The sequence below is a fragment of the Microchirus variegatus genome, assembly GCF_963457635.1.
Source record: "Microchirus variegatus genome assembly, chromosome: 4".
Taxonomy (NCBI): domain Eukaryota; kingdom Metazoa; phylum Chordata; class Actinopteri; order Pleuronectiformes; family Soleidae; genus Microchirus; species Microchirus variegatus.
Window position 1 is genome coordinate 9,055,882 of NC_139805.1, and position 21,428 is coordinate 9,077,309.

Here is a 21,428-nt window from a genome sequence, read left to right on the forward strand (position 1 = left end):
AGAAAGTTTCTTACTGTGGGAAAACAAGATAATCAACTCTTTCTTCTGTTTAACGGTGCATAAACATTAGCTCCCATGAGTCCCTGATAAGGACAACCACATGGTTTGTCTTGTGTGTTTTTAGCTCCATTACGTTGATATGCTTTGTCAATGTGAAAAGTGAATTTCCTGGTCATGGAGGCAACCTTGTGCTACCAGATACCAGATGTTGGCATCATAGTTCAGATATTTATTAAAATATTCAACTTTAACCTATAGATGTAGCTTTTTTTTGTTCACAAACACAGGCAGATGTGATCTAATCATGACACATCACAGACAGACAGAGATGCTTTCATGAAAGGATGCATGTGACATCTCTAGCAGAGATTTTAAACTTTAAAGTCATGCTTTCCATTATATGGATGTTTCAGTTAAGTTTATGTCTTTTAAAACCTGGAAAAACACCAGGAAAGTGTATTGAGCATTAACATTACTTGTTATGTATGTTCTGCTCTGGCTTGCTGGGCTGTATCTGTTTAATAATAGAGTGTTTGTATGCATGCTTGGGCTGGACTTATGACACAGTAATCAAAAATGTAGACAATTAAGTTAGTCATCATCTCCACAACAGAGAGCTAAGTGTAAATTACAACCAAAGCTTTAGAAAACTATAAATGTGTACAAATAGCTGCTGGCATTTCATGTTTTTTTTGTTTTTTTTACATTCCCTGAGTTTGACCCCAGTTTGAAAAGATGAAAGCGTTCTCTGTACATGCTGCAGTGTGTATGTGGTGTGTTAACTGCATGAGCTTAAGTGTAAAGGAATTTGAAAACTGGGGTTAAAATTTAACTCTGGGGAGTAACTCTGCGTGAACAGGCAGGAGCACATGACTCCATGCTCCTTCCTCATTAGCCCCACTGCCCTTTGGCCCACAAGCCAGAGGAAAAGTCATCTTCCCCTCTCACCCTCCTCTCTCTCTCCCACCTTCTCACACACTCCATTTTGGGGCCTTTGACCTCGAACGAATGACGGAGCAATTTAAAATAAACAGGGCAGTGGGACCTGCCGAATAGAAAAACATCTGCTGGGGTGACTCCAGAGCAACGCACGGTGCAATCAATATTTGCCCTCCTCTCCACCCAGGACCTGCTGGAGGTGGTGGGAAACTTCCCATTTGGTGTGTGTGTTTTTGTTGTCATTCAAATCAGCTAACCAGTGTTTCCTGTGAACAAGATATCAACCCATTGTTTGTTGAGGAGTCAATAGGAGCAGTTACTGTAATGGCAGTGAAACCCCTGTTCTCCATGTGTTTGCTGAAAAGATAGGAAAGCATTGAAATGTGACTGGGACTGAGATAAAAGAAGAAAACAAGCCCTGGCCTCAATGTGACTCAACTACTTGATCCCTGACATTTAAATGATTCCACTTTTTATTTCTCTACATCAGAGGTTCCCAACTTATTTGATTATAGAGGCCAGGCAGCATTTTTACAAGACAAGGTGGTCATAGTGTGATACATAGTGACAGGCACAGCAGATTTTAAATGTCCAGTGTCTTGGTTTGGTACTTGCAAATGAATTCCCATATGAGTTCCAGATCCAGAGGTTGGAAATCCCATTTATTCATTTTCTGTTCTTAGATCATTTTAGCTTAAAGGTCCCATATTATACAAAATCAACTTTTGAATCCTTATATTTGGGACTCTGGATGCCCTACCAGTCGACAAAGTGTGAATAAAGATGACTCACTCATGTTTTTGTGGTCCTCCTCAGTCCGAGTACAGGAGACAAAATATGCGATGTTGACTACCGCATTCATTGGGACGTCACAAGACCGAAAACCGGAAGTCCGCAAAAAGTTCTATTCTTGGCTCCACAATGCAGCACAGAGTTCTACACAAACTTACAGCCTCAGAGGTCAGATGTAATTTCCTGTCCCTCAAGTTTCGTTTTACTTTTTTTTTTTTTATATACTACTAAACAGAGCGTTCTGAACAGGGTTGTTTTGGCAGGGTGACCTGCTGTGGTGCTTCATCCTTACGGTATTTTGACCAAAGCATGTCACAGACATGTTCATTAGGACACCAGGGAACTAGGTTAACTTGGAGAAATAGGGTATAATATGGGACCTTAAATATGTATTCGACTTTTTGACATAAACCTAACTACTTTCCAAGAAGGAAATGGCCAGTTCTGCCGCACAAATGAGCTTCATCTAGCTCTGCGGGCGGAGAGTGGATCTGACTGTAGACTCACTCACAGAGAAAGAGAGAGGAACAGACACAAACGAGCTGTGGATGTGCAGAGCAGCTGACTGTGTGGAACAATCACTCATCTGTTTTGTTCATTCAAGTAAAAATAGCCCTTTTATTTTACGATTCAGTTTAACTGTTAATCTTTAACTTGTTTTTTTTCTTCACTTCTGTGTTTGAACTTGACGAGGACAGGACCTGTTCTAGCCACATCTAGTGTCTTGTCAGGCCTTGGTTACTTTTCATTGACAGTAGTAGGCAACAGTGAAATGGCGCCATGTTAAACCTTTAACAGTTACAGGGCTCTCAAAACATTTCCGTGCGGAAGAAACTCCAACGCGATACACCCGTTTCTGTGTGGATAGAGCCTAAGTTTGTAATGATAGACCAGCTGAAAAATCTATTGCTTTGAGCTAAATGTTTTGCCCTCATTGTAAAATGATTACCATTGACAAGCTGTCAGTAATGTCAGCAGATAAACCATTTGAAAAATTAAGTTCTTTGCTTTTAAGTATCCAAGCAGCTGGACGTTGTCAGACAGGGCATTATCCTAACACTTTGCGCAGCCACAACAATTTGATCAAGTTCCCACTCCCAAACTTCAAGCTCTTGTAAATCTGTGTCCAATCTGTTGCTCCTGATGTGGCCTCCACTATCGGCCAGACATTTCCTATTAGTCGGCTCAGATGCTGAGGATGACAGAACATTAACCTAATCAGCTCAGTGAAGACGACTCAAATGCTTTAACTGGATTAGGTGGAGGCCACTCCCCCCCCCAGCCATCTTTCCCTTCTAAACACCTTACTGCTGTAATCTACCGCACACAAGCTGACGAGCTGAGTGACCTTATTAGCTCATGTGCTTGGTGGGTTATTTGTTGGTCTGGTTAGAACACTGATCTGTGGCACATTTAACCTCACCAGGTGCTGAACAGGTTGGCTATATCTCAGTTGGGTGGTAAGTTTTATTCAGGTGTAAAGTGTAATGGAACAGGGCCGGTTTTTTAGCCACATTAACTCTATATTTAAGAAGCTGTATTTAAGAAATGTATTAAGTCATAAAATGACCACAATATGTCATCAGAGATTAAGAAAACATGTTAACTGGAAGTACTGGCATCACAACAATGGTGCAGCCAGTTCACATTTCAAATTTCTGGACAGGGAGTGTAAGTGTAGCTCCTCGTAGACCCATCTTTTGGTTCATGTGGGTTAGCTTCTTCAAATACCTGGCAACTTGCACGTTCTGGGGAGAAGGGGGAGGGATGACAACACTCTCCAGTATGTTTTACTTTGGATTGCAGTACGTGTTTTAATTTTAAGTCTATACTTAATTCTCAAGTAGTTGTGAAAACCATCTAAAATATCTTAAATCACTGCTTTGTGTCTGGCCGGGAACCATTGTTGCCATTCACCACTGCCATTTCCCTCTTTTAGTGTTATCTTTCTAATATTATACTCTCTAATTAAGTCATGAAAGATCATAAGAAAACCACTATAAAACATTCTGCAAAATCTGCTTCACACATGGAGGTTTAATTTGTGTAATTTGCAGGCATGCGGCAGAAGTTGAGAAATGTTACATTTTCTAAGCTTTAGCGCTAGTGTCAGCCAATCAAATCATATAATACAAATATGCCAGTTTATTTTAATTGCTACGCAGCTCAAATTAAGCTCTTAGACAAGGTGGTTCACCCCACCGCCATCACTTAAGAACTCTTCAACACTAAACTGAAGTTATACTGTATATTTTATTTCTCGATGCTGGACTAACACAGAAAGAAGAATATAAACGGCACAAAACATGGCAAACTTTATGGCGTTAAACCCATTTTTTAGACCGATGAGGAGACACATTTGGTGATCAGTTTAAAGTGGATATTATATAGATTTTTGTTTCTTGTCAGATGATGACCCCATTTTGGTCCTCTGTGTTTGATAGTCTTTCATGCACTTGTAGTATCCCACTTAATCCTTTAACTGCTCTATTTGGAGTAGCTCCTGTCAGAATACTCCTGTCAAACTCTTTATGTAACTCCCTTACATTTGCTTCCCTCTAGCCCGCCGGCTCATTCTGCTTCAGTGGAAGGACCTGGGCCTCGTCTTCACATGCTAGGTGGATCAGAGAAGTCGTGACACATTTAAAATTGGTAGGAAATACAATATCGTACTCAGGGCTCCGCTGCAAAATATCATAGGACATGGCAACACTTCCTGGACTATTTTAAAGGTCTTCCATGTAGACAGTCTAAGGTAGAAGCCACCTAATAACCTAAGGCTAAAAGGGGGCGTTCAACCCCCAAGCAGAACGGAGACTCTTCATTCAATAAAATTAGTCCCAACTAGTGCTTGTATAATTGGACAAGGGCAGTTGTCCAATGGAAAAGCATGTGTGGAAACGTACCAACTGATCTGCTAACCTCAATAGCTTCCCCAACATCAAGCCCAAAATCAGACACGTCCACTGTCGAGCATTGACGCAATGCCTACCTGTGAATCCGGCTTGAGACCTGAGATTATGCTCACTCTGGCATTGATCCAACAGGGTTCATTTCAGGCATCATTCAAACGTCTCAATGCTGACAAGCAAGCATGCAATCCCATAATAGGATCTTAAGCACGCAAAACATCACCTCAATTGGACTTGTGCCGTTTCACCACCCGTCAACATTGATATGTAAATAATATGTAATGTGAGGTTTCACAGTGGAAAGCTGAGAGGTGGTTATCACTGTTTGAGGCGTTTGCTGTCATTACTTGAGTGGGTGCGAGCACAGAGCTGATGTGATAAGCCGCTTAATTGAGGTCAAATCTCTTTTGCACTGCTCCATGCCAGCAGCACCCCATCGTCCTGACCTCTCCACGGACAGACTGGGGTCAGAGAGCTCGAGCGAGAGGCAGCAGGTCAGCATGTCCGCTTCCCGCAGCACGGAGCAGAGAACAGAGGCAAGTATAAGGAGGAGGAGGAGATGAGAGTGGATATGGAGTGGTTGTGACAGGTGAGCTAATGGCTTTGAGAAAGAAAGGGCACAGGGATGAAGGTACAGGCTATGATCTCTTTATACAGCTTACACAGGAACATCTTATTAAAATGAGGAACGGACACAGAGAATAAATGACTTGACCCAAAACCCCTAGGTCACGCTCCCCCCTCACTTGTGCTTGTGTGTGATTCCTTCCACCCCCACAGTGATTGACAGCCTCTGTCGTTGTTTGATAATGCTTTGGGTAGTTTTCCCAGGCACTAAAAAGCTCAGAGGACTTGCGGTTACATGTGCGGGAAAGACTCTTTGAGACTTTAAAACTTTCACCAAAAACTACAATCATCCAGTTTTCATGCGTTTTGTTTAATTTGCTTATCTGACTTAGTCATTTGAGCACGTACAAAAACTGTACAGGTATATCAATGGACATTTTATCACATACATACAGTATCTGCACAAACTTAGACAGATTAGATTAGACCTCTTACACTTTCATGTTGGGTCAAGGTTAAGTTAAGGTGGTGTTAATTCAACACAGAACTTTTGAAGCACTCAGTTATATTATTGTAAAATATTTATTGCACTCCATTTATATATATTTAAGTTAAGCTTACTATGTTCATTTTACAATTGTGATAAAAAAAGAAAAAAAAAAACTCAACCAAACATAGTCCTCGGTATCACACACAGCACTTGAGCTACATATTGGATTGTGAAATCACTGTTTTAATTAAAGTGAGACTGTAATAGTGAACACATGCAGTGATTAAAAGTGACTGAATGCATTTAGGAGAACAACATTTCTTTTCTTGTTGCCTAATCTAATTCTACCTTCGATGTTTTTTCCTCCTTTGATACAAGAGTCACCCTGAGGTTACAACAGTCATGTCATCTAAAAAAAAACAAAAACCTTTGATGAACTCTGAGGCTCAGCGCAGACCTTAGAGAGAAGCAACACAAAATGGGACGATAATTGTATCATCTGCTCTAATGGCAGCTATTACAACAATAGCGACGGTGACCTGGAGGTATGGGGGCAGTGCAGAGGACAGGCCCTCTGCACTGACCTCTGCTCGGGAAAGGGCAAGCTCAGGCAAGAGTCAGGGCGACAGGGGCTCGCCACCTCGTCTGGCACTCTCAACCTTCCATTCACGGGACAACACAACAGCCAGGCATCGTTGTGACCCTGTGGGCGTGACACTCAACCTTTGCCTTAACCTCCTGACCACTGGTCACAGCTGCAGCTGACCGGCTCGAGTAGGTCAGGGCACAGGGTCGGCTGGAGGAGGGAGAGAGAGGGGACAGATATGATTGAGAGATGAGTGAGGACAGAGAATAGGCGACAGGGGAATAGCAGCCAAATTGATGTATCGGTGAGATGTGAAGAACAGACGATGGGTATGAGGGAAATTTTATATATATAATGAAAGATATAAACATATAGAAGGTGGATTTACCCAAATTAATTGCATATTTCTTTTCTTTTTTTTAAGATTTATCTGTGTTAAATTTGCACAGGATTGGGCCAAATTAAATTTTTTATTTATTTTTTAAATATGATTTTCTTAAATATATTTAACATTATTCAGATGGTGTGGAGTAACTATTGTGAACTTGAAGATGATGGAACTGAATTGTTTAAATTAACCCGACTGTATAACACCCTGTTAAACCTGCAAGCTTCCGCTGTGAAACAACCTCTGCTGGGAGAGCTAAAGGATGGATGGATGGATGGAATATGTTTCTTTTTGTTTTACTACTTTGTATGAACTTTTTCTACATTTTCAAACTCCCTGATGTGTATTATTCATGTTAACCGTTCATTATCACATTATCTCTTTTACATTTTCTACTTCTTTGAATGAAACAGTCTTGAGTTGCACAGAATGCATCCTGTAATGACACCAAGGGCTCAAAAGTAGACAAACTGTCGGCATTGCTAGATACGCTTACAAATAAGAGAACATTTTACTAATTTAACTTTGGTAAGGTGACTCCAAAAGAGCGAGGAAAAAAGGCAGCGAGAGCGAAGTAGTGATATCTATGAAATTACAAAGGGGACAAATGGACTGGCCCCACATTTTGTGTGCACATCAACCATTGTTCTGGCCCCATCCCCCTTCTCACTCAGCATGGGCAGCTAGGACAGGCTTTGAGTCAGCTTGTATGGGAAAAAGCACATGTGAGTCCCTGAGGTCAGTGTTGAGGTTCTCAGCAGGTTCACTCCATGAGTCTGCCTTACACATTCATGACTACAGGATTATTTCTCTGAAATAAGGCATGGATCTTGTTCTGCTGTGTGTGTCCTGTTGAACAAGTTAAGCCCTGGAATCCTGTTCAATTTGAACAGGGGGTAGTTCATAGTGTTTCAAATGTTCTTCTGCCCTACATACTCTACATTTACTCCTCCAGAGACTTACAATGAATGCCTGGACTGACAGCTCCAGGTGTCACTGGCATCGTTGACAGTGGCAATGCAAAGACTGTGGATGCTGTGTAATTACCTAGTTTGTGTATAGTAGACGACTCATCAGATATGTTAACCGGGCTCTAGCGATTCATTTCAGCTGTTACACTGAGCTTGTTTTAACATCCCTGTCCAATCTGCTTTTAGCCCTTGGAGCCATCTGGGGACAAGCTCTCTTCCAAGGAGAGTTGCCATGACACTTAATCATCTCCATTTATAAACAGTTTATGTAACTGTGGACAAATGACTGTCTACACTCAGACTAGACCCCAGTTCTACTCACTTCTGGTAATGCTTTGTGTGGTTAGATGAAACGTGTTTGCTCATACAATTGCAGGTAAAACCTCAATAAGGTATGTGAAAATGGGTTATCTAATCATTAGTTAATAATGAACTGATTAACTGATCATTGTTTTTTTGCTTTTAATTTACCAACATTAACTTATCTTTTAGTCATATATTCTATGTTCCCTGTCCAAAGACTCATTTTGCTCATGCTTCCCAGCCTGACATTCCATTTATACTTAAATACTTAAATGCATGTTCATGTTGGAGTGGCCTTTTTGCAGATGCAGGCAGTATGAATCAATATTTATAAAATATTTAGTACTAAGAAATAAACCTAATGATGATTAATTGATTAAATTACCTTACCCAATCTTTACAAATGAATATCCTTTTCTATTTTGTTATTAAGCAGAATTCATCAGAGCAGAGAAGCAGTTAAAACTCTATACTTTTAAATGCACACTGTATATGTATGTTGATATGTATAACATTTGGCCATTGAAATGATGGATCCTCTGACCTAAGAGTCACAGAATCACAGCACAGTCTCCTCCCTCCTCCACTCCACGGCCTCTCCTGCCATTTTCGCTGCTCCACTCTGGTTGTGGTAACTCTCTGTCATGGCTGCCACTTTCTGCTCCAGCCTCCATACATGCTCCCGGTACTTCCTGCGAATCTGCCGGTATGAGCTCAAGGCTTTGCTGCAGCAGTGGGACAAAAACCAAATGATCCCAATCAGTTTGCTTTTTTGGTATCAGTTTGGGTGCAGAAAAAAAAGGCGAGGGAGACACTTCTAGACACTATTTACCTGTGAGCTTGAGTGAGCCGAGCAATGTGCTCTCCGTTGTTGTTCCTTCTGTGTGAGGCAGTGTCGGGGAGAGCTGTGCTCAATGAGTCCTGAACTAAGGCTAATCTCTTCTTCAGAACTTGTTCTCTGAAAAACAACAACAACAGATAGAACAGGAACATACTGTCAGCACTGTTTTTCTGTTTTTTCTTGAGGTATTGAAGATATGTCCTGGCAGATAATGCAATATCTATGTAAAAACAAAAACAAACAAAAACTTAAAAGCTTTAAAGGTGTCACTGACCTCAGACGAGAGTGTTAACATAGCAGTACTTTATTTTGAAGTACTCATTAGACAAGAGGAAGGATGCTCTCTGAACCATCAAGTGGAAAGAAAGAACTAGAGGCTCTTTATATGTGCAAGGTCTGCCTTTCTGCTGATATGGTTCCTAAGCAACTGGTCAAACTGTGTCTCCATAAACCAGACTTGGAAAGGATTCATGTAACATAGACTATATTCATCAGGTACCCGTTTCAAATCTTCATCAGATTTTTCCACGTTATTATATTGTATATAATAGATGCCATAAAGACTTTTGTTTAGTGGTGATCAGTAATCTGGCGGAGTAGTGACTAGCCCTGGTCAGCCTGAGGACATTTTTTGCATGGAGTTTGCATGTTCTCCTCGTGTGTGTGTGGATTTTCTCGGGTTCTCTGGTTTCCTCCCACAGTCCAAAAACATATAGAGGTTAATTAGACACTCTAAATTGATCATAGAAATGAATGTGAGAATGAATGTTTGTTGTTTGTGTGTTGGCCCTGCGATGGAGTGGCGACCTGTACAGGGTCTGTCTGACTTAATAGTAACTGTCTCTTCCATCAAGAGAAATTCAAATGTTAGTATAAGATTGAACATGTTTTTGATCTCTAAGACCTCTGGGAGTTTTCCCTCACATCCAATGCATCATCAGTTTATATTTATGTATATATTAATATATTTAGTATTCTACACCATCTGGTTTGTGCACATCCTTTTTAGAATGAGGACATGTTTAATAAAGTGGTTTTACAGGATCTCAGACTGAATATCTCACCTTTGCAGGACGACCTGCAGCTCTTTAAGAATGGGTCTGGTCCGAGTCTCGGCACTGTCTCCGTCACTCGCCGCTTTAGCTGTGCTCTCACAGAACCTCTGGAATATGACATTAAATACAAATGATCTTATTCTCCATAGAGAGAGAGAGAGAGAGAACATTACACAGTCCTCACAATCATTTAAAATGAAGAAGTGATGGCTCATACCATTTCACAATATAACTGAATTCTGGGAAAGACATATTTTGCTTTTTTCCACGTGGTCTTTTGACCCCAAAACTGTATCTTGTGTAATACTTTTGTGAGGCCTCAGCCTTTGAGGTGGGAACCACTGATATAGAGGTTGAAAAGGAACAGTGCAGAACATTTTCTAAGCTGGGTAGGCTGATACTATTTAGCAGAACAAAGTAGGAATCAGGCGTGTACAGGAGTGCCTTTAGATAAATTTGTCTTTTAGGCCAAAAAATATATATTGTTGTGTAGAAAAAAAAGCCACATTTGCAGGGAAACTATAACCTTTTTGTGCAAAACACCTTGAAGTTTCCGGATAGCTAAACATGTGAGCTGGACAGAGAACTGTGTTTACCAAAAAAGCTTTTTAGTTCTCATCATGACAATGATGCGTAGAGCAAAATATAATCAGAGCTGCGGTGACAGGACAGCCCAGCTGAAGACCTTGCAGAACCAAAATATCCATCTGAGCCTGAAGGGATTCTGCTTTGGTGTGATTTCCCATGAGAAACACCCAGATCTGAATCGGGTCGGTCACAGTAGACCAAAGTCCTGTTCCCTATTGGCCATTTCACCTTGACTTTGTATTATTTTATCATTTTAAAAAAGCCTCTGTTGCCGCTGTACGTGTCTGTCCTACCTGTTGTTCAGTCTTACAGTCCTCCAGCTCCTCTCTGACACTTTCAGGGACAAACACTCCAGCTGCTTCCTGAGCTTTTTGGGCCATTAAACTCCACTCAAGACACCTCAGCTCTTTCTCTTTGAGGCGGATTAGTGAGCGCAGATCTGACATTTCCTCCTGAGCCAAAACAATGAGGACATAAACCATAGTGTATAAACAGTTGAAAGCATAAACGGCAGAAAGTAAAACTGTAGACAAAGAAATGTCAAATAAATATATATACGTTGAAGATGTTAAAGCTGTAGTGTGTACATTTTAAAGGCAAATAAATGTCTGCTACATTCGACAATTGTCCAAGTTCACACAATGCAAATCAAGACTATCAGCTCCATACTACTCTCTGTTTTTCACAGTATAGCAGTGTTTTAGCGACATTCCCTCATTGCACATAGAGTGATGCATTTTATGTAAAAGTCTTTATGTAAAAAGGTTATTGCTGAATAATCTTGCTAACATAAAGATCAACAGTATGGGGAAAATCATTTTGCACTTGGCTGAGATAAATCAATAAGTAAAGATGATGCAACATACAGTATGACGATTGACCTAAGGACAAAGGTCACCTATCTGTCATCGTGTCCTTCCTGCTAAGTTTTTTTCCCCACTTCCCTACTTTAAATGTTTTCTGCACATGGCTGGATTTTGACCTTTCACTATACACAAATATAGACACGCACAACACAGCTGAGCTCCTACCCGGACTGAAATGAGTTCATAGAAAAGGGAAGCCTTCTCTTTCTTGGCATCAAGAGGTCTGACATTATCTTTAGTCACATGTCCTCCTCTCGACCCAGCCGAGTGACCCATCTCGGGGCTGAGATTGCTCTCCGCTTCTGGACTTGGTTTAGGAAGACAAATGGCTGCCCGCTCCCTCTTCAGGCTCTCAATTTGCTGACGCAGAACATCCTCTCGGTTCACCGGCTCAGATGTTCTGCAGGGTTACACATAATTTGAAAATAAATGAGGTCCAGGGAAAGAATTTACATACATTACATGGCAAAAAAGAAACCATCTAAATGGAATATGGAAATATTTTTCGAGGTGTTATTTTTTTTATCTAGCTGCACCTGTTATGATGCTTAATCATGTTACAGCACATAAAAACCATCACCTCTGCCCTGCTTCTGTCTCCTCTGTGACCCCTGCTGTTGAGAAGGAGGTGGACAGCTCTTCACTTTCCATATCTCTGTGCTGTGATGATGGACTGTCAGGCTGCTGCTTGTCCCCAGCTGCCTCTGGTGAGAGGAAACACACACAATGTATGACATTTAGACCTGTTGCATATATAAGTGTGTGAGTGCACACACGTGAGTGAGTTTTAATAGTATTAAAAAGGTGCTATTTGCACACCTGCTGGGTCTGTCGACAGAGGAAAGCTCTGCTGCTTCTTGGCCTCATAGAGTGACAGGAGCTCGCTGTAGGCCTCTTCACAATCCTCACTGTTGATCATAACCACAAAGAAAAGAGGGCGTGTCCACACAATGAAGCCCAAGCATACATTCAATCTTCACTCAAGGTCTCATTCACGTTCTTGCAGCTTTATTGTCTTCTTGTGCACTGTCATTGTGTCTTCCCAGGGTGTGAGCACCACAATCGGCTGATCATCAGCTGCCTAGTAGCGCTGCAATGCACCTAACTTGCTAGTCTGTCTTTTTGTGGCTGTCCTTTTAAAATATGTTGTCTCTTTCTGCTCTCACTCTGTTGTCATGCACACCCTCGTGGCATTTGATCATGACATCACACATAGGAATCTGAACTCCTATTGAACCAGTAAGTCCAACTGCAGCAGCTCAGGAAAACACGTCCCCTGTGAAAACATGCCCACTTCATGCAGATTAGGTCTCACAAGACACTGGACCTAAAATGTTGGGGTTGTAAGGGTTACAATTAGTGGGGCAGTATTGCAGTCAATCACACTGTTGTCCACTCATATATGAACATAATTGACAAGAAAGACCTACAAGTTGTGGTTGAGCCCATTAACTCTTCAGGAAAATGTTTATGGACTAATTTTCCTTTAGACTTCCATTAAAACTCAATTATTCTTGCCAGTAGAGTCGCCTCCTCGAGGCCAAACAGTACATTCATTTGTCCTGGTTGTCTTCCAAAGTAAAGCGATATGTGCAGGCCCTCCACCACCCCATTCCCACCAAGTCTTCATCATTCTTCATCTTTCATCATTCTCATCAGGTCACCAACAACCATCACCACCAGTGTCTGGACCTCAGGGTTTTTCCTAGTCGCTGATCAGAAGCAGATGTCCTCGGCTTAGATGTCTCCCCGATGTCTCCAAGCACCAAAGGCACATATAGACTTTCAACAAATTGTGTTTGATCAGCACTTTATTTTGCTCAGTTTATGTCTTTGACTTGTCTCCCACCAGACCTGTGCTCATTCATTGCTTTGAAACATGTCTGACGTGATTGTAAGTCTGACAAAGAGTACACATATACACTGTGCATGTATGTGCAGACAGGTGTTTTTGATGTGTGTGTGTGTGTGTGTGTGTGTGTGTGTACCAGTTTTTGAGAGCCATCTGCAGAGCAGAGCAGTCAGACTGGAGTCTGTGCAGTGTAATAATAATCTGGTCCGACTCTCCCTTCCTCCGCTCCAAAGCTGCAGTCAGACGTTCATTTCTGGCCTTCAGCCTCTCGATGTACCTGCATAGAAGGAGGTATTGAGAGTAAATACTAAAAAAAAAGAGTAATACAATTAATAAAGTGGCTGTGGAAAAATACTGGTTGTTAAACCAAAGCCAGTCAATGGTGTATGGCTTTGTAGATGTAGTCCTATGTCATATTCCAGTAATATTCTTTTAAATTTACCAGGTCATAAAGGCATATTTTATGCAGGTCACATGGAAAGAAGGTCCACAGGCCAAGGGCCTTTCTGTGTGTTCTCCAAAGCAATACAGATTAACAATGTAGACTTTACATGTGCCCTGAATGTGAATGTTGTTTGTTTATCTGTGTATGTTGACACTGTGGTGATATGTCCTGAGTCTACCCTGGCTGCCGCTCACTCTGTATCAGCTGAGATTGGCTCAAACTCTCCCTGTAATCCTAAAAGGATAAGGAATGAGTGTGGACTCATTTTTGTTTGCAATGTATTGCGTCTGCCAAAGAGGTTATGTATTTGGCCATCTGTGAGCAGCATAACTCCAGAAGTAAAGGACATATATGGATACAATTGTCTGAGGACGTAGTTTAAGGCTCAAGGAAGAAATTAAGATTTTGTTGTGAATTTTCTTATAATCAACTTTGTGAGATTGTGAGAAGTGTACTGACACAGAGGGAAACCTTAGAAGATATTAGGTGAATAACTTTTGTATGATCTACAAAAATAACTGCAGGCATGAATAAGTTAACAATCCAGTTCACCTGCTATTTGTGAAAACACTTACCTTATTAACCTGGTGATTTAAATACAGCTTTTAAAACCCTGAAGCTGCTCTTACTTCTTTCTTCTCAAAATAACTTCCCTTTGTTACAAAGTCAAATATGCCCCAAAGTGACCTAAACATCACAGGTCTCTTTTCAGACTCACCTGTTCAGTCGCTCGGTCTCGGGCTCTGGGCTGACGGGGCTGGGACAAGGGCTGCCTGAGTTTACGGAGCCCAGCGGAGATCCATCTCCACCTGTGGACAGAGGTGTTAAAACCCTGGCTGTTCTTCTGTGGAGTAAAGGAGAACCAGGAAAAGGAGGAGAGCCCACATCTGGACTGAAAGTCCCAGCAGTGGGCCGGTAGGAGGGTGAGCAACTGCCGGACCTCCAGGCCTTATGGAGACCCACCAGCTGAAAGAGAAGACAAAACAGAATCAACCACAACAGTAAACACAGATTGGTCAAAGTGGATGTTTTAGCTCCATGAACAAGAACATATAGCTCCTTGATGGATGATCTTTTCTTCTAGAAATGAATGTTTTTGGCATTTATCATTAAGAACACTGACACCAAAGTAACCTCCACCTTGTACTTTTCTTCCTCCATTTGGCTCATGGCGTTTTGTGCTCTGCCCAGTTCCTCCTGGTGACTGTACAAGGTGCTCCTGAGAGCATAGTCATGTTTCCCCAGGTCCAGGAGTTCTCCCTGATACTGGTCCTTTGGCAAGGCTGATATCCCCAACTCTCTTTCCATCTCTTCCAGTATCTGCAACCAGTGAGCGAGTGTCACCAAACAGGTGGATGATAGTATAAAGCGAAACCTGAACATTTCCATTGTTTTTCATTCTGAAACCTTAAATGTACTGTATTATCTCTCTGTCATGCCGACCTAGCGATGACTAAATATCAATGTCTTTGTTGGGTAGTTCATTTTAATTACAACATAATTGAACATATGTGTATGTTGGCACCTGAGTGGATTTAAACCAGCTCTCATGGGCTGCTCTCAGATGCTCTCTGTGTTGGTCCAGGTCAGAGGCTGTGATGGGAGCAGCCCAGGTCCTTCTACAGCTGATGGAGTCCTCCACTGATGATAAGACCTTCTGCAGTTTTGTCCAGACTACACCACTGCCCCCTGAAGGATGAAAAGAAGAAGTGCAGTCAGTCATTTTGGACAAAGAGGAATATTTGACATGCGGGAATAACATGTTATTATGACAAAATATAAAATTGTCTTATAAATATTCTCTTTAAGATAACTTGTGGTATTTTATAGACTTGGATATGGAGTATAAAATGAGTTTTTGTCTTTTCCTGGTGGAAGGAAAGATGCATAGCACCGCAGTACAGGTGTACTGAACAAGGACAAAAATGTGCACCGACTGACCTCGATCAGTCAGTTGGACCTTAGATGTGGCAACAGAGGCGGTTTGACTCTCTGGGCTTCGTCTGACCAGCCTGTGAGACAGAAGGTCAGGAACCAAAGGTCTGGATGGTGCTGATGTTCTCAGGTCCCCTGGGTCACTGCAGAAGATGAGTAGAAATCTTTATGACATGATGCAAGACCAACATAACACTGTATTGTCCCCATACAGGTATTATTTAAGGACTCAGTGGTGCAGTATAAATCATAATCAATGAATAAAGAACATACATATCACAGTAAGTAAATAAATAAATGCTAACTGCTGATAATGCACATAATCCTGTAATGCACTTATATTGACAGTTCTTTATGCCGGTGGCACTATATAATTTAAAATGCTGATAGAAAACTGTACAAATTGGTTTTAATGTTGTATAAATGTTGCTACTCTGTTTCTTCCTCTGGATGGTAAAACTTGTATACATTGTTCATAGTTTATGTTGAGACTAGGTATATTCTGAATATGATGGTGATTGTAAAGACAATATGCAGTAATCATGGTCCCACAAACATTTTAATCAGAATGAAAATCCAAAAATAAATAAATCAAATCAAATCAGACAATGTTTATAATTTGACATTTCAGTGTTGTTACCTCGGTGCCTTTAGTGAGCCCATCTTCTTGTTGAGTTCAGCGATGATGCTGAGCAGTGTGCCCACCTCAGCCTCACACTGAGCCAGTTCTGCTGGTGAAGGCTCTCTGCTCACAGTGGGGTCAGAGACCTCGGGGTCAAAGTTCATTTGGTCAATCATCTCCCGGTCATACCCTGAGCCAGCATCCAGGCTGTTACATCTCACCAGGAAGGAGTCCTGTAGGAACAAGGTGGAATGCATTAAAATAATTTAGTTAAAGTAAATTAACTCTAGATCTTTTTTTTTTTAATGGTTGTACTTGTAATTCCTGTAAAAACATATCCAATAGAGGGTGGTTCTTAATCAGACATTGTTGCTGTGCTGTTTAGCAGCTATTGTTTTGAGCTGCGGAAAAGGGGGGAAGCTAAAACATCCTGATATCCAACTTCCTGCCTTGCAAATATTTGTGGACCAAACCATCTTTTGTTTTACACAAAATGCTTAGAGAATGAAACTTGACGTTTGACCAGAATACCTCTATATTTAACACTCCTGTAAACTCATGTCTATAAAAAAAAGATTAAGAATTCACATCACCATTCTTTTATTCCTTATTTTATTCATACAATATACTGTTCAGATGATAGTCTCCAGTGCATTTCAAATTTCCTATCATTAACACCCAACAATTTATGCTAAACTAGCACAGATTTTTAGAATTCAGTTACAAAGAACTGCAACACATCAGCAAAGAGAAGTTAATTTGCTGCAAATTATGTTGAGACCATTTTCACAGTGTGACAGATTTGTCCCACACTCCTCACTAAGATGTTTGTCACAGTCAACTTTAGCGGACTTCAGGTCATGCCTCTCATGTTCAACGATATTATTCTCAATACTTCATTATAACTTACCTCCATACTTGAATCCTGTGGCAGTGATGTTCCTGTTTTTCTTCACTGACTTGCAGTTAAACCTTTGACAACATGAAGAGGTCCACTATGTTTTCGGTCAGACACTGCAGTGAGCTCCTTTCTGCGTGTCTGCCTGTTTCATGTGATTAATGAAGTGAATGGAAAACACTTAGAAAGTCATCCCCACCCATTCCCTGTCGCGCCGTGTCCTTTCCTGTTTTGTCCACAGTTCCCATGCCTTTTCAATAGTTGCCTGTGTCTGATAGTTGACTATGCTGTGAACTCTGGGTGCTCTACACACACAAAAATGCCAAATATTTCTATGTAACGTGATTGGAAACTGGATTCACACTGAGTTTGGACACTTGAAATCACAGCTGGAAAGATGAGGAATTGGAGCAACTCCATTTACTGTATTCCATCCATGCTTACAAGGGATTCATTATTTTTCATTAATTTATTTATTTAATTTTAATTGTCATCCCTGCAAGGTATATAAGGGATTGTTGTCATTACCTGTTTAGCTTTGGAAACAAATCAAGAAATAGTTCCTCGTTCATATATATATATATGAAAATGATACCTATTTCTAGCCCTTTTCATTCAAATTCAATCCTTTACCTCAATTTCAACCTCAATTCCTATAAAATGTCACTCTCAACCATAACATATGTGATTCATCTACCAATAACCAACGTTTATAAACACATAAACTCCATTACCCATAACCCCATACGACCGCGCACTTCCGGATTTGATCATTTCCGATAAGGAAGTTGTTCGTTCAAAACAAATGTTAGCTCGTAGTTGATTTTTTTCCCCTGCAACTTTAAATGAGAGTTACGTTAATTAAGTCCTAGAAGTGTGGTGTCCGTCATCTAGGTAGGTGTACTTACTTCTTCTTGAAAAGTCAAAACATTTCCCTTTTCACAACTCGTCTGCCTCGACGTAGTTTAAATAAGAGCTAACTAATGCTAACAGCTAAGACGATACTGCGTTGTCAACATGACAGATAAGCTAGCACCTTTACAGTGCTATCCTACTTATGTTGTGTTATGTATACGATATGTTTCATTCTTTACTCATTGAGTGTGGCAGTAAAATGGCTGTGTTTGGCTTTATTTATGTTATTTGTTGCTGGTGTTGGTTGCATTATAATTTACATGCCAGATGATGTGAGTCAAGTTAAATATTCATTAAATTCTGACTTAACATCCAAATATAATTCTAATTAATTAATTAATTTCTTGCAGGTTTATCCGAACACATGTGTAACGACAAATTCAAAACATGTTGTTGTAATGAGGTAAAAACAAATAGATAAAGCGAATAAAGAATAATCTGCAGATTCAAAAGTGATTTTGCACCGATTTATATTATATTATATATTATATGTTGAGCATTTTAGGAATACACAACACAGCATTTAATTTTTCCGTTTGTGGGATATTTATATTTGGTACGTTTGGTACGTGTGGATTAGATTAATAATCGCATGCATGTCTACCTCATTCTACTTTGTAAAGCTGTGGCAATACTGGGCACAAAGAATTTCATTACTGATAATAATGCTGCATCGTTACGAGTACATGACGAATAAAGAATCTTGAATCTAGCACAAACAACTCAGAGTAGTAGTTGCCAATTCACTTCCAAAAGGAGTGGAAGTTTTTGAAAATTAACGTTACAATACACGGGTTTGAAAATACATTTTTTGGAGCATATTCATTTCACGGCTCACATTTGTGCTGTGTCCTGTTCCTGTTTCATTTAGACCTATTCTTTTATTGCATGTTCTTACAGCAGTAGCTCAGTGAACACAAGTAGTCAGAGCTAAAAAAAAAGAAACAAAACAAAAACACTTGATTTTTTTACTTGGTCTGATATAATATGTTATGTACTACTCTCCCATTCAATTTACATAAATGTTTGACCAATCGTTTTCCACAGCCAAACTAGCTCCTGAGGCCATCATCTCCACCTCCTCAGTAGACCTCTGTATCCATGGAGACACCAGAGCCTGGTCCAGCAGATGGAGAGGAGCGTCTGGTGGAGCTGCGGCCTCGCACACGCTCCAACCCTGAAGGTGCTGAGGATCGTCGCAGTAGCACAGGGAGCCTGGGAGGCAACAGTAACCCAAACATATCTCAGCCTGCAGTGGGCAGTCGCGTGGAGGGCGAGGGCGAGGCATCGACCAGTGACAGTCCTCCGAGCTCCACCACCACGACTGTCTCGACAGCTGCAGCTCAAACTGTAGTTCCTGTTGCAGTTGCAGTACCGGCTACAGCCAGTGGTGCAGTGTCTTTGTCTACTACAGCCGTGGCAGCCAAAGAGAGGCCGAAGCCCACACAGCAGCAGCAGCAGCCCCCCACACTCACTACCTCCATCCCTCCACCAGCAGAGTACCAGCTGCGAGTCCCCCGTGTCAACTGCCCTGAGAAAGTGGTAGGTTTATATCACAGTTACAATCCCACATTAACTTAAAATGATCAACCTAAGGTTTATGTTGTCTGATGTTGTCTCCTTTGTAACAGATTATCTGCTTAGACCTTTCTGAAGAGATGTCTTTGCCAAAGTTGGAGTCTTTTAATGGGTAAGGGAACAGAAAGGTGCATTGTTATCTTACATTTCTATTGTTTCATGTCTCTCATCAGTGCCTGATTTGATTGCATTTCCATTTAGGTCTAAAACCAATGCCCTGAACATATCTCAGAAGATGATTGAGATGTTTGTCAGAACTAAACACAAGATTGACAAACGGCATGAGTTCGCCCTGGTTGTAGTTAATGATGATGCCCTTTGGGTGAGTCCAGGAGATTTTTAATGTCCTCCAGATATTACATCATGCATAGCCTTTTTGATGTTCTGTGCATATTTCCATTTGTTTATGTTTTAATATTTTGTCTTATATTTCTTTTTTGTATGTAGCTGTCAGGCTTCACATCTGACCCCAGGGAGCTGTGCAGCTGTCTGTATGATCTGGAGACCAATGTGTGCGAGTCCTTTAGTATCCTTTACTTCAAAACAAATTATTAGACAATAAAATAAATTTCATAGGACACATACACTATATGCACAGGGTAATAAAGACATTATAGTCGTTTTATCCTTAACTTTGCTCTGTAGACCTGGAAGATCTTCTTAATGTAATGTAAGTGGTGTTTGATACATACCTTTTTATTTGTTTCATAACACACATAAAACATGCAAATGAGTGATATTTCCTCTTGTCTTGTCCTGCAGTCGTCAGAAGATTGAACTTCCGTTGACAGAGAATGTTCAGACCATTCCACCCCCTTATGTAGTGCGGACAGTGCTCATCTACAGCCGACATGCAGGGCAGCTTCAGTTCAACTCCTCTGAGGCCGTTAGTGTAAGTACAATGCTGCTGTCTGTACTTATCACATGTTCAAATGACAGATATAATACTACTTGACCAGTCCAACTGTCCACTTGGATCCACTTTTTAATTTTGGCCTGGTCTCCTTCCTCTTAACTGAAATAGGCCTTTTTTCCTCCTACAGAAAATGCTACAGTCTCCATATTTTTTCTTTGATGTGGTTTATCTGCACAATGGGGTGGATGAGCAGGGCGATGAGACAAGTTGGAGGGTGAGTGGAGCAGCTGCTGGAGTTGTTTTTTTCAGTTGTAGTTGTATTTGCGTGACATGGTCTTATAGTTAAGATTACATTTTTCATTAGATTACAAGAGAATTGTAAAACTTCAGTTCAACATCTGTCTCAGTGGTAGCAAGTCTTGCCTGTTGGAAATATCCTCTTACTTGTCCAGGTTCCTTCCACAGTCCAAAAACATGCAATAGTGTGATTAGGTAAATTGGTCACTCTAAATTGGTAGGTGTGAGAGTGGATGGTTGTTTGTCTCTATGTGGCCCTGTGATCGACTGGTGAAAATGGATTGATGTATTTAAGTATAGTAAGTGGAGTTAAATCATTTCAACTTTATTGCTTGATATAATCTGAATGTCTGTCTGTCTGTCTCTGTCTGCAGGACAACTATACCTCTTTCTGTAACCTGGACTCCAAGGGCATGTGCTATCGCTTTGAGGTTTCCTTGTGTGGACCTGCCATTGAGCTTCACAACTGCATGGCCAAACTTCTGGCTCACCCATTACAGAGACCTTTCCAGAGTAATGCATCTTACAGCCTGCTGGAAGGGGAGGACCCCCAGGACGTTGAAGCAACGGTCTAAAACAGACACATTATGAAGCACTGCCTCTCTGTGAAATGTATACACTGTAGTTTATCAGAGAAAGAGACACATTTTTTTAAGTACAACTTATTATTTGGGTGTTTTTTCCATTTACTGCTACAGAGCAAAACATTTTGAGAATACCTTGGAAAATCAG

At 40.9% G+C, this 21,428-nt stretch overlaps 2 protein-coding genes across 2 annotated transcripts; one reads left to right on the forward strand and one right to left on the reverse strand.

Annotated features, from left to right (window-relative positions):
* Positions 1 to 6,213: 6,213 nt before the first annotated feature.
* On the reverse strand, positions 6,214 to 17,198 carry ushbp1 (Usher syndrome 1C binding protein 1). The gene is made up of 15 exons (XM_083888687.1): positions 17,063 to 17,198; positions 16,171 to 16,385; positions 15,537 to 15,673; positions 15,121 to 15,284; positions 14,736 to 14,915; positions 14,314 to 14,561; positions 13,287 to 13,427; positions 12,118 to 12,206; positions 11,879 to 12,002; positions 11,464 to 11,698; positions 10,726 to 10,884; positions 9,854 to 9,951; positions 8,781 to 8,906; positions 8,493 to 8,673; positions 6,214 to 6,496 (listed from the first exon to the last, which is right to left on the reverse strand). The coding sequence occupies exons 1-14, from the start codon at positions 17,066 to 17,068 to the stop codon at positions 8,508 to 8,510; spliced, it is 2,088 nt and encodes a 695-aa protein (XP_083744813.1). The 5' UTR covers positions 17,069 to 17,198; the 3' UTR covers positions 6,214 to 6,496; positions 8,493 to 8,507.
* Positions 17,199 to 17,834: 636 nt separating this feature from the next.
* babam1 (BRISC and BRCA1 A complex member 1) lies at positions 17,835 to 21,290 on the forward strand. Its single transcript, XM_083887540.1, has 9 exons — positions 17,835 to 17,944; positions 19,013 to 19,507; positions 19,597 to 19,655; positions 19,745 to 19,865; positions 19,991 to 20,069; positions 20,189 to 20,213; positions 20,306 to 20,435; positions 20,587 to 20,673; positions 21,071 to 21,290. Exons 2-9 carry the CDS (start codon positions 19,067 to 19,069, stop codon positions 21,269 to 21,271), a joined length of 1,143 nt encoding a protein of 380 aa, XP_083743666.1. The 5' UTR covers positions 17,835 to 17,944; positions 19,013 to 19,066; the 3' UTR covers positions 21,272 to 21,290.
* Positions 21,291 to 21,428: the final 138 nt, after the last annotated feature.